This window comes from Amphiprion ocellaris, chromosome 18 (genome assembly GCF_022539595.1).
Source record: "Amphiprion ocellaris isolate individual 3 ecotype Okinawa chromosome 18, ASM2253959v1, whole genome shotgun sequence".
Lineage (NCBI taxonomy): Eukaryota > Metazoa > Chordata > Actinopteri > Pomacentridae > Amphiprion > Amphiprion ocellaris.
The window spans coordinates 23,050,369-23,064,377 of NC_072783.1; the positions used below are offsets into that span (position 1 = coordinate 23,050,369).

Here is a 14,009-nt window from a genome sequence, read left to right on the forward strand (position 1 = left end):
GTGCTAACTACTTTTATGCTTAGTTCATTTGAGAAACTATGGGATTTCCTCTGGTAAAAAAAATATCTACCAATCTTCAAGAAGACATTGATTTATTTCATTGTTTGTTGAAGAGTACATTCACACATGAAAGGCTCAAACTGAGGCCAGTTGGCAACTCAGGACTCCGGTGTTAGTGCAGCGAAAGTCAGTAAGGAATTCTCTGAATGCTTTTATGAGAGCACAATTATAAAGTGCCCACCTGCAAGCCCTGCTCAATAGAAAAGTTGCCAAACTGCAAGGAACTACTTGCTTTCTCAACACTGTCCTGCAATTTAAATAACAGTTGCTTCCCACTGAGTGTTGTACCACCACCAGTACCAAAAAAAATGAAAATTCTAAATTTTTTTCACCATGTGTTGAGAGACAGACAGATCGATTTATCACGGTGTGTCTCTAATGTTAAATAAAAGCACCAACCCTGTGCAGGTGGGTTTGAAGCTGTGAGTGATGGGAACAAGACGAATTAAAACAGTGCATGTCGTTTGCCTTCGTCATGCTTCTGTGCTGTCGGAACAATGGAAAAAATTTCACACAAAAAGCTGTCAGACAGCTCAGAGCTGGAGTCCTGAGTTGTGAATTTACATCTATTATGTTATGTTATTATGTTATGTTAAGTTGAGCTCAGCTGAGATTGGTAGCCAGTCAGTCTTGGCTATCAGTTAGAGCTGAGGATGTGTCACCTGTCTCTCCCTGTCCCATATGGTTTCCCCGGACTAACATTACAGCTGTACCTGCTGGCTACACAGCAGATAACAGCACCGCATGTGTCTGTGTGTGTGTGCACACACTGTTCCGTCTGACAAGTGTTTCAGCAAAGCATAAGAAGTGTGTCCACTGTAGCTGCACTTGCACATGTTTCTATGTGTCCAAAGCGCAATAACACAGGTTGCTGTAAATACCTGAGTGTCTGTGTGTTCTTGTGTATCTGTGTATTTCATGCAGGGAGCATAATATTTGTGTCTGTGCCACTGTACGCATGTGTGTTTATCCATGTGTGCCAGTGTGTGTGTGAGTCTCTGTCTGTCTCCTGAAGCTGAACCAGGGGACTGAATGTCTGAGTGTGTGTGTTTGAGTCTCACACGGGGGAACCGGGGGACGGCTGCGGTGAGAGAGCTGAGGTGTAACACCTTGTTAATGTGACAGACACAGTAAGACAGTCACCCAGGGAATGAGCTGCCGTTGTCTACTTTGCTCGATAACTTGACAGATACAAGAAGAAGCAGCGGTTCGGTTTGTTAAGTCGCTCTCGAGTCCAGTTCCCAACACACCTCACTTAGATAAGTACCTGGGATAGAGCTCAGGAAACTCTATTTAAGTTAAGTGGCGTTGTTCTATTATCACCGGTGACTTGATTACAGACTAAAAAGTGGTGCAGACTGTAAGAGGAAGTGCAGTCACTATTGTGAAAATGACAAAGGTCTAGAAAAGTTCTGGTGAGGCACCAGTCAATGACAAGGGAGACAGAAAAGTTGAAGGAGTGACAACTAAAAAACGGACCGTCATGTCTTCATTCATCTTCATTCAGAACTTAGAGTGGGATCTCTTACCATTTGTATGCTGATGACAATCAACTATATTACTCTTTCAAACCCGAAGAGAGCAACAAATTGTCCATCATAAATGACTGTTTGCATGCTATTCATATCTGGATATCTGACAACTGCCTTCATTTAAATACTAGCAAAACCGAAGCTCTTATACTTGCCCCAGACAAATGAATACCATCCATTAAACAACATATTGGGCCAATAAGAGACTGTGTTAAACCATGCATCAGAAATCTAGGTGTGATTTTTGATCGGTCTCTGTCACTTGACAACCATGTCAGCCAGGTAACATGTTTTTTCCATCTGCGCAACATAGCTTGGTTAAAATCCATGGTATCCAAAGTGGAACTGGAGATTATTTTACATGCCTTTATTTCATCCCATTTAGATTATTGCAATGCACTTCATACTTGTTTAAATCAATCCTCTCTTAACCACCTTCAGACAGTCCAAAATGCAGCTCTATGAACTGCACTATGAACTCTTCCCACATGGTTGAACCGTCAGTGCTGAGTTCTGCTGTAACATTCTGACACATCTGAGGGAGATTGTTCAGCACAAATAACTGAATTGTGACATGATGATGAAGTAGACCCAGCACGTCACCGTTTGTGTTTGATGTGTTTACAGAATCTGACTTCCAGAGGAAGGTCCAACTATTGCAGGACTACTGGGAGCAGTGTAAAGCTGCACAAGGTGACTACATGACAGATACAATTTTTTGTTTTTATAGGCACAGACTCGGAACATTCTGATTGCATCTCGTACAGTCGAGGACAACAGCATTTGCCTGCTTTATTTAATTAATCTAACTGGCTTTAAATTTTAATCTTGTATGGCATTCAGATTTCCATGCCAACAAAAAGGCCAGTATTTCTTAATCTGACTGGTGCTTATGCAGAGGCAGGATTAGTAAAACAATTTACAAAAATTAAATGGTCTAAAAACCATGTGGCTTCCAAGAAAAGACAGCCTGTGGCCGAGTTCAGAGATAGAGCAGATGTCACTTCCAAATACTGAGTGTGTTTCCACAATTGTCATACTCCACATAAACAAAACTAATTAAATCATTTATTAAACTGCAAACCAACCAACTGGCTCCAACATCAGATTTTTTTTCTAAGAACCAAGTGAACACTTTAGAAATTGGAACTGATGATGATACTCGATTTTAAGCAAAGTTATTAGAAATGTGCATTTAATAGCTTCTGATGGTCGATGAGACAATTTAGTCGCAACCACGTATGTTCACCTCAGTGTGGCCAGAGATGAAAAGCTGGCTGATGACAAAATTCACATATTTCAGAGTGAATTAAAGTGGTGGACCGACTGACAAAATAGCAAACAAACATTTCCAGAGCCAAGTGCTTTGTTTGACCACTTGACCAGAGTTGAGAGAACAAAACAATGAGAACAACAGTGCTAAAGACCGCTGATGATGAGCTGATTATGCAAACATGAGTGACTGTATAATCATTTCAGAGCTAACTCATTTGTTCCCACTTTTTTTGCTTTAATGAACTTTAAAATTTCTGCCCCGTTTATTTTATGGTACTGTTTATTTTTCTAGTTAGAAAAAAACCTCACTATTCTTTGTCCTCTAGTCAGGGTTTCTCACTATGACATGCTGCATATCAAGTATCCAAGTAAGTTTTGATTCAGTATGTCCTTTTAATCTGACTGGTTTTGTCTGTTAAGCAGGAGACAGCGCTCTGCAGAGAGGCAATAATATGACTGAGCGTACCTGATAGACGTGGTAGGCGTTGGCGGCTCTGCCCTGCAGGAACACAGAGGGGATCCACACGTTGATGAGAGCGCGATGAGCCCTGAGTGACACAAACAAACCATCCTCACTGCTGTCATCATTATCATCATCATTATCACCATCACCGGCAGCAGCAACACCAACAGTGTGTGAGCACTTCGCTTGGACTGCTACAGCGGATTACAGTTCACTCTGGTGGAACAATTCAAAATCTAATTCGGTCATTTCATTGAGAAAGAATAACTCAGACATCAGATATTTCATGCGGATGAGATGCAGCTCTTGTAAGGTATAGTACAAAACAAGAGGAATACAGTGATACTGCAGGAGTAAAAGAGATATATTCTTACGTCTCAAAATCTGACAGGCTGGGGTCATCTGACGTCTGGCTTAAATCACCTGGAACCTGGAAAAAATGAGTGAGAGGGAGATCGCTGGAGCGTGAGTAAGGAACAAAAGGGAGACATTCCTTATACATACAGTTCAAACTCATACACAGGAAGCACATAAGAAGCATAGAAGCATAGAATATACATATGAATACATACATGGCGTCCAAGATGCCATATATATAAATATATATATATATGGCCGTATCTCCGTCCCGAGACGCTGAATTTACCAGGAGACAGCGACGAAAAAATAATCCACCTCATAGGAAATATTTTTTGAATTTAGATCTTTTTATTTGAGCCAAAAACAGATTTTATGGCTGCTCGTTTCGACTGCGAAAAAAATGATTCTGTACAAACGTGAAACCGGCGATCTGTGGAGAAAGGGATTTGCTTACGCTTTTTAAATATTTTATGATTGATTTTTATGTATTTTTCTCGGACTGAAATAATTTTTGGACGTAATTATTGAGGATAATTAAAAGAGCCGTTGTGTTGGATGATATATATATTTATATATATAAATCACCCGGAAAAAATGAGTGAGAGGGAGATCGCTGGAGCGGGTCGTTAAGTTCCACTGGTTGGACAATAGCCAGTATTAATTTAATTAGGAGAAAACGCCACATTAACGGCCTTCCAGGATTAATCCATTATTTTTGGTGGAGGGATAGACTGACAAACTGTTAAAAATGGGGTGTTTTGAAATCACCTTTGCATTTTTCACAATTTTGAGTACCCCCAATGAGATGGAAACTGTTATGTTTTGCTTATTTAACATTTTCTGTTATTTCAAAGAAGTCCTCGATGCAGCTGTAGTTTGTTGAAACAGATGTCAAAACAGTTGATTGTAAACTTTGCAACCTACAGGGCAGATCTTCTAAAGATGGTCAGTTAACTTGTCTACATTATATTCCTCAATAGTTGTTGTGTTGGGATCACCAGTTGCTACAGTGTTATTTTCAGAAATCATATAAAAAGGGGCATAATAGTCGAAGTATAAAATAACCAGGTTAAAATGATTTAACATATTGTAGATACTGTGTTTTTTTACAATTCATTTTGGCTAATCCAAGAAGCAGGTTGAGTGCATTCAGTGCACTTTGGTCAAATTACTTAATCTAGAGATATTGTGTAGAAATTATTTCTCCAATCAGTTAGTTATAGAATAGGTACAATTATAGACAAGCAAGATTTTCTTTGGTTATCTAGATCCCTGATAAAGTTCACTTAAAAATTGATCAAATTGAACTAATTTGAAACACATATGGGCTGCACAGTGGTGTAGTGGTTAGCACTTTCGCCTTGCAGCGAGAAGATCCCTGGTTCGCGTCCCGGCTTTCCCGGGATCTTTCTGCATGGAGTTTGCATGTTCTCCCTGTGCATGCGTGGGTTTTCTCCGGGTACTCCGGCTTCCTCCCACAGTCCAAAAATATGCTGAGGTTAATTGATTATTCTAAATTGCCCGTAGGTGTGAATGTGAGAGTGATTGTTCGTCTTTGTATGTGGCCCTGCGACAGACTGGCGACCTGTCCAGGGTGTCCCCTGCCTTCGCCTGAGTCAGCTGGGATAGACTCCAGCCCCCCCCCCCGCGACCCTAGTGAGGATCAAGCGGTGTATAGATGATGGATGGATGGATGAAACACATATGGTGGTGTTTAGAAAGGGGCATGTGAGCTAATCTAATTAGCCCATGCAAATTCAAAAACAGGTCGGGAACCACTGCAATAAACAGCAAACAAGCAATATACTGTTTATTCACGTCGACTGCACATCTGGAACGTCTCCATATGGACGCATGTGTTGTGTGTGTGAGCCTCTTATTGCTGATGACTATCTGCTGCTGTTACATACAGTAACACTGCTGGGTAGCTGCACTCATCCTAATCTGATGACCTCCACACAACTGTGAGTCTGTTATGTCAAAGTGTAGGCATAAATTCATCAAGCTTGTGATTTGTTTTACTGTCTGCATGCTTCCAAGTCCCTTGAGGGAACCATGCGGCCGGGGCCAGATGTTGGTGTTGTGGATGAGAAAGTGTTAATGTGTGAGAAAAAGAGACGGAAAGAGTGTATGACTCATGTTGTGGAGACCTAAATCTGTTTATACACTCATGTTGATAGGACTTAATTTCATTTTATGGGCTCATCATGTCATAAATTGCATTTTAGGGTGTGGAGACTTCAGTTAAGGGTATAGTAAGTTTGGGGATTTGTGTTGAGGTTAGGGTAAGTCATCAGGAAATTATTGTAAGTCAATGTAATGTTCTCTGAGGTGATGGAAATAAAATAGTGAGCGTCTGTGTCTTCCCCTAATATCTCCCTCTCTGCAGAACTGGTCTGTCAGACTCAGCCCTCCCAGAGAGCCTATCTAAACCTGGGCTAAAACACTGCCACCACAGACCCTGTAGTTGAGCTTCTAGTCTCCAGGCTTTGATCAAACCCTCCAAGAGTCACACCGACAGACACACAGAGAGGAACAGAAGAGCTGGTTGCAGAAAAAGGGGCAGTGAGGTATAGAGGCAGGAAAGTGACCCAGGCTTGGTCATCTGCAGCTGCTCTTAGGAAGCATGCAGCAATCAAGAGCCAGAGATGGACACACACACACACAAAAGCACACATGCACACACAACCACGCACACAGAGTAAGCAGTCCAGCAGAGCAGGGCTGAAGCTGAGGGATAAGAGGTCCTATCTTCAGCCAGGGGCTCCCTTCACTGCAGCTGCATCTACTCACATGGTGGGCAGCTTGTATGTGTGTGTGTGTGTGTGTGTGTGTGTGTGTGTGTGTGTGTTTGTGAGTGTGTGTGGCCAGACTGCTTCAAGCTCTCCTGAGCATGACCACAACCTGGCATTCTCTGTAGTTTTTATGTTATTGCAGAGGACAACTTTGAAACTGCAGAGGAAAAGCAGATTGATTGAACGACCCTTTTAACAGAAGAAACGGTCAGAAATACAGAAAATTAAACCTCAACCACAGAAAATGTGAAAGATATTAGGACTGGACATAGTGGGGTATATATTATATATAGAAATTGTGGTGCAGAAGCATATTTCCTACTTCAGGGAGAGTGCAGTTAACCATTATTGGTGGACTGCAGAGAAAAATGAGCAGAGGACAGCAGCGAAAACAAACAAGAGGAAGTGAAGATTAAAATCAAACAAAACCACAAGGAGGAGAGGCAGGAGAGTGGAAGGGTGTGTGTGTGTGTGTGTGTGTGTGTGTGTGTGTGTGTCTCCAGTCACTCACCGGTCCTCTCAGGTCAATCAGTTCCTGCCTCATCTGGACAATGAGGTGGTCTTTGGCCATGAGGGAGCGGTACAGGCGCTCATTAAACTCTATCAACTCACCGTGCATCTCGGCCACCTGCAGCACACACAAACACATACACAGAGGGACAAAACACACAAAAGAGCATTGGAATTTTTCACATTATAGCACAAAAGTTCTATAAGATGTAATTATGCAGAAAAAAGGACAATATAAAATCATGTAAACATTATGCATAGCGTGAGAGCATTCAGAAACACTAATTCCTGGTTTCGATTTAACACACAAAAGGCTAAAGCACGGCAAGTGTGACATAATGGATGCTGACAGCAGGACGGATTCGGGGAAACAGTCAAACAGAGAAGGGATGGAGGGACGGAGGGGGGAGAGAGACGAACAGAGAGAGTGAAAAGGGTGAAGCCAGGTCATACCTATGCATTCAGATTCCTTCCAGGCTGATTTTCAATTGTCATCAGCGCAAACTAACCTTGACGTGGTGTTACTCACATCTGTGAATGCAAATATGACCAGGCTATTCAGTGTGTGTGTGTGTGTGTGTGTGTGTGTGTGTGTGTGTGTGTTCATTTCCCAGCCTGTCGGACTAACCAGACTGGACACTGTGGACAGGTCTCTGTCAGGAGACTGACAGCCGTGACACACACTCTGCTGTATGGAGGACACCTGCTGTCACAGCCGCTTCGGCAGAGCGTCGCTGCCGGCTGACAGGTGAGCTGAGCAGCTCTGTGGCTGCAGCCGCAACCTTCATACATTAACTTATTCACATCCTATTCAGGAGGCCACATGCTGCCTGGCAGAGGGGGGAAGGAGAGGTTCTTTATGCAACAACAACAGCGCTGATGATCATATGAAACTTGAAGGCGAGTTCATTGAATATTTCACAACACAGTTTGGCGTCAAAGTAGATTTCTGCTTTCATACCGGTCTGTATGTTAGATTTAATATTACCATAATAATTCAATGCAAAAAAATCTGCAGTTTGTTACATTTCAGACAAAGGCTACATTGAAAGCAACAAGAATTTAGTACAGAATGACAGATTTAATACTTGGTTGTAGTGGCCAAAGGATTTCATGATAACACTATCTATACAAAATTTGAAACAAACATATATTCTATCAGTCAAATTAATCTTTAAAATTGTTTATTGTGTGTTTTTTTCTTTTTCTTTTGGATTACACTTTAAATCCGTAACTATAACTGTACTGTATGTTGTTCCTGTGTTAGAGTGTCGACCAGGTGGCTATTGAGGCTGGATTATTTATGATAATACATGTGTGCATTATTAAGATAAAAATGTAATTTTTAAAATATTAAAGTTATTGTAAATATAAATATATTCTGAGAAGACTATTTATCCAAACCTATAATTAGATTATTTTGGCTTTATTGTTAATGTTAGTGATTATAAGCGACACTGCAACATTTCTTCACAGTGGTTTTGATGTTGGTTGGACTGCAAACTATATTTTCTACAAAGACAACAGATTTACATTTTTCAGCTACAACATTTTTTTAAACCACATTAGACCTTCTGAGGTTTGAGGCTTCTTTTACGAGTAGACATTGGGTTTTTCCCACACATTTGATTCCCCTCTTCTTAAATTGTCAGTAGCCTACTGCGATCGATAATAGCTATTTTTCAGGCCTCTGACTGGCCTTCATGGCTGGAAGGTTATGGTTACATCACCACTCGTTGTTTTGCTGTGCTCAACAGCAATTTAGTTGTATTTTTTGCATTTTTATGTAGAGAAATAACTGTGTACGTGTGAATGGGGGCAATTCCTCCCTAATATCTCTCCACTCATTACCTGGCAACCTCACAGTGCTGACAATACAGGAAGTAAATGCTGCCAGCCAAGAAACAGTCCCACACACAAACGCCTGAAAAACCAAAACCTGTTGTTACGATTTTAGAGATTAAATAAAAAATACATAGGAACATGTTAATTAGCTTCAGCCGGTGGATAGATTTTCTTTCTTCCTACCCATAATGCATGTACCCTGAAACATGTATTGGTCACTGTAATGAGATTTGCTCTAAGGAGAACTTCAGAATACACCCTTATTTGCAGGGTATAAGGAAAGTAGTTTTTGCATACTGGAACCACATAAAGAGACGAAATCCCCTCATCACATGCCCCATTGGACAGTAATCAAAGGTGAGATGTTGTGTCTGAATTGTGCCTCGTAAAGACAGTAAAATGTTATTTATTTTTGTGTGAAACTGCTCACTAAAGTACTCTCATCTCATACAATATACACCCCTAACACTAACAGGGCTGTTACCTTTGACATATTTCCGTTCTCCCAGAACAAGCAACAAAGTATTAAAAGAGGTGTATCTATGTTGATCTTTAATGGCTTTGAGTTGCTTTGAGAGAGAGAAACCTATGATAGCATCACTTGTGCAACTTTAGGGCACGTATTCTTAGTTTCTCATTACATATTTTCACAGTCTAATACACTTTTAAGACAAATTGAAACACTAAACAAACAGGATTAAACAATATCTGTCTCTTGAAATTGACTCCTGTACATATTTCTGACAAGATAAGACACCATAAGCCATACCAGAAGAAATGGGACTGCAGCTCTGTATGGGAACTCTTCACAGCTACTATAGAAAGACAGGACAATTCCATCAATCAAAACCTGTTTTAAAGTGCATCTGCTTTAAGGACATGTGAATTTGGCTGAAAGACAGAGTTTGAAAGTGTGAAATCCTCCTGTAAGGGGGATTACAGTCTCTGTTGTGAAGTCAGGGTATCACCGATGCCCTCCAGACGGCATCTTACATTAAAGTTTTGACGTGTCACAATTAATGAATGTTCCACAGTGTTATAAAATTGACTGCTCGGTTACCACGGCAACCACATCACGAAAACAACACAGAAAGCAAGGCTGCAAACACAGTAGATGTGTGGTCTGCCTCTGAGACAAATAACAACCAATCTTTCTCCTTGATCTTCACATTTTAACGCCTTCTACCGGGCCAAACTAAAACTTTCAAAGGCAATGTGATGAAGAGATCTGGGGACATAATTCAGGGAAATTAAAAAAAATACTGACAGTAAAAGCTGGCATTTTGATAAGTGCAAAAACGTAAGATTTCAGGAGTTATATAAAAGATGGTGCAATTTTTTTTCTAGCTTAACTTCTCCAGCAAGGTATTCAGTAGCTATAATGGTGGCCTTGATTGAAAAAGAGTACACAGATTTGGTTTTGATTGTCGCCTGCAGCATTCATCGCCACACAGCAAGGCCACTCTGAATCAGGAGGTCGGCTGGATGTTTGGCTTTAAATGTGATCAGAAAAGTCCTAAAACCTCCTCATACTGCAGTTACTTGTCACTGCATTGTTCATATCTATATTTAATCCAAAGTAAAAGGTGTAAAAGCTGAGTATTTAGACAAGAAAATAAATTCATGTATTAGTTTTGTACTAAAGGAAGCCAAAAAGCCTGAGAGGACAGAGAAAGAAGGCTAAATAAATTGGACCAAACAGAAACATGTCATTTAATTGAGTTCAACAGGCAGAGTAACATTGTAGACTTTAGTCATTGTGATACACCAAATGACTATGGTACAGAATCACTTAGATTAAATATCATTCAACACATAACAGTAACAACCAGGATTGTCTCCATAAGCAGACATGTAATTAGATGCTTCTAAACACTTGGAAATTTCTCTATTTCAGCAACAACTGCTATAAGGAAGGAAAGTTTCAACGAGGAGGCTCTGCATTGATTTGTGTGTCTCCCTGTCTTTGTTTCATTATTGTTTAACTGTAGCTCAAAAGTTATGAAGTGAATAACAATGTGTGTTTCCTCAGGCAGACTGTTAAATCTCTCCACTATCAAGTATAAACTGAGCGCTATAGGCGGCAATCCAGCCACAGCAGAAAATAAATAAGTTGCAACGAATCTGGGAGCTCTAGTATGCCTTCAGTCCCCGGCAGCTGATTTGAGCAATGATCATTCAAAACTTGTTGAAAGTCACAAGTAGCCTTTTTATTTAACAGTGAAAAATAATAAAATTAAGAAAACAATCTTATTTTACTTTAAGGAATACTCACCAGAAATACGGACAGTGTTCAGATGAACCATATGAGCACTGTTGATCCCCTACTCTTTATTTAAAGTCCCAGTCCGGTCATTTCTTTAATGCCTAACAGCTCATCTCTGTGTATCAAAATCACATTTTTAGAAGTTTAATCCATGAAAGGAAGGCCTAGATGTAACTCTGCACCATTGTTTTTACTCCACCAAGGAACATGGTGGAGATATGTGACAATCGGCATACATTCATCTGTCTGTTTGCCTTTCTGTGTGCAACATTACTCAAAAATGGCATAACGGATCTGGATGAAATTTTCAGAGGAGGTCAGAAATGACACAAGGACCACCTCATTAGATCTTATCAGTGATGCGGCTTATAGTCTGGATCCACGGATTTGTTGAAGATTTCTGTATCATTGTGAGCTAGAGGTACGGCGTCACTGTAACTATGACAACAAAACAACACTACATCAGCTGCCTGCTGACGACCAAATGATTGTGATCCTACTACAAACCGACCGCTACTGATTTATCGGGACTTATCCATCAGAAATCATACAAGGAACAATTGATTACAGTGTCGGGCTGTTCCATCAATTCCCGCCCCCCACTACATATTTAGGTCACACGATTCGGTATCCGTACATAACATACACATGCATGACACACACCTGTGCTCAGCGTAAGGTCATTTTGTTTGTGAGTGCAACTATATTAAATGGCTACATTCTATGTTGCTGTGATTTCTGCAATGATTTTTCAACATTTAAGCTGTCAGAAATGATACAGCGACTGAGCAGTGTTGGCGGAGTACTGAGTACTGAGCACTCTGAGCGCTTTTCTTGTTAAAAGAATTGTCACCATGACACATCTCATAGCAAGAAATTGTAAAAACACCAGGGTCATCCGATTTTCAGCTTGAACTGAACATGTGACTCTCCGTTTATTTGGGAAAAACTAGCAAATCTAGGCTAAAAATAAGGATATCTTTACAAAATCATTTTATTCTATTTATCTCATTATAAAAATTGCCAAAAGTATACTGTTTGCGGTTACCAGAATTTTGACTCAGTTGTGTCCAACTGTCATGAAGAAAAGACTTTGAGCCTTTTTGGCTAAGCTGGAGCGAAATTCAGCTAATTGTAGACACTTTGAAAAATGTTCTTCATGCTGATTTACATTTTTTTTTTAAAACTTTTTTGTAAACTACAGAATCAATTAAATTCTACTTTTTTTTCTTTTTTGGAATTTAGAATACATTTTGAGTTATCTCTACATCTAGCTATGGCTGTTCTGCTTCCATACAGGTGCAGGTCTTCATATTGCATTGAAAAATGGGCCCACAGTGAGGGAAAATGTGACAGAAGCAAACAAACACCCAGAAACTGCTTGAGGTTGAGAGGGTTAAACAGGCATACAATGTGCTCAGTTAATACATAAATGTCTCTAAACAACTGAGCAAATAGAAATAACAGGATCAGATAAGTGCACCAAAGCAAAATAACACAGCCGATGGTAATCTCTGAACATAAAACATAACTGATTCCAGCTCAAAAATGAATCCCCAAACCCTCCTTGCTGTCTGTCTGTATCCTGGGAACCTGAAAAGAACCCTGATGTTTGTCATAAAAACTGCAATGCAATACAGCGTGATGAATGACAGGAAAAGGACACACAAACGCACGCTGTGGACTTTAAATCAGATTTCTTGATTCCAGCTCCAACAGACACGTCACCTCTGGTCATTTTCCACTCAGAGAACAGTAACGGGACACCAGCGTTTACACCATAAAACACTTCTGACTGTCACACCAGCCATTCATCACCTCCACATATTTTGCCACAACTCTTAAACAGGAAATTATAAAAGAGGGAATTAATTTTAAGCGTGAAGAAACCCAATTAATTCTCAGTGAGAGGGAGCTAATAAGTTTGTCATTCCCTGACTGTGTACGTGTTCAGTACTGTGCGTGTGGAAGTGTGTGTGATGATTTAACAAGCCCAACGGTGGTCTGTATTAAGCGGCAGCTACGTGCTAGCATTGCCAATTCAGTCCATTTTCTCTACTGTTATTAACACAGGGTCATTAGGATGCACAACCAGGTCTCAGTGTTCACTCACTCACGTCTGGACCTTACATGCAATGGGCATTACTCAGTGGGCATTTTCCCATTGTCTAGCTGACCTTTCTCTCGACAAGGCCACCCAAAGGCTCGCTTCAGACCTGCATCAGCCAGTAAACATCTGCAGGACAAGGGCTCATTAATGTCTTCAGAAATCTCATACATATATGACGAAATTAATTAAATATAAAAAAATCTGTTTAGTATAATGCAAATATTGAATTATATCGAAGTTCCCTTTGGGGATTTATAAAGTTCTTGTATTGTATTGTATTGTATTGTATTGTATTGTATTGTAAATATGGAAACTTAAAAGGCTAAAGGGCGTTGATATGAGTTTGGTTTAGAGGTGACTGCACAAACGAACAACAAAGATGAGAAGAACAAAAAGATAACGTGACAAATAATGACGTGAAATGGATGCAGACAATGCAGCATAGCATCATAAATTAATGAGCAAATTAAAGAGATATTAAATTATAACAGAAGGGCAGAGTCGTGCATTGACATGTGACTATATATACATGAGTATATATAGCACGCGTGTCGGCTTTCACTGAGCTTTCCCTCCTGACTCTCACCACCTAAAGAGTAACTTGTTCGGCCTGAAGTTGATGGACTGGCTGACAATTTTCTTCATGCCGGTGAAGTTTCAGGTTGTAAAGCTTTCAGTGTGGAACCGCACAATCAACACAAAAAAACCTGACAGCTCAACAAGTCTGCAAAGTAGAAGTCTGACAAGCAGATGTAGTGAGCTTTAGGCTACAACCTATCCACAGTTGTATGCG

General features: G+C 40.3%; 1 protein-coding gene across 1 annotated transcript in view; it reads right to left on the minus strand.

Moving 5' to 3' along the window:
• The window catches only part of snx29 (sorting nexin 29), a 175,456-nt gene that overhangs the window by 57,976 nt on the left and 103,471 nt on the right, over nt 1–14,009 (minus strand). The window contains exons 16-18 of the mRNA XM_055004707.1: nt 6,997–7,113; nt 3,705–3,760; nt 3,334–3,415 (exon numbers count right to left, since the gene is read on the minus strand). Of these exons, the coding sequence (XP_054860682.1) occupies nt 3,334–3,415; nt 3,705–3,760; nt 6,997–7,113 (255 nt within the window). The remainder of the gene's footprint in view (nt 1–3,333; nt 3,416–3,704; nt 3,761–6,996; nt 7,114–14,009) is intronic.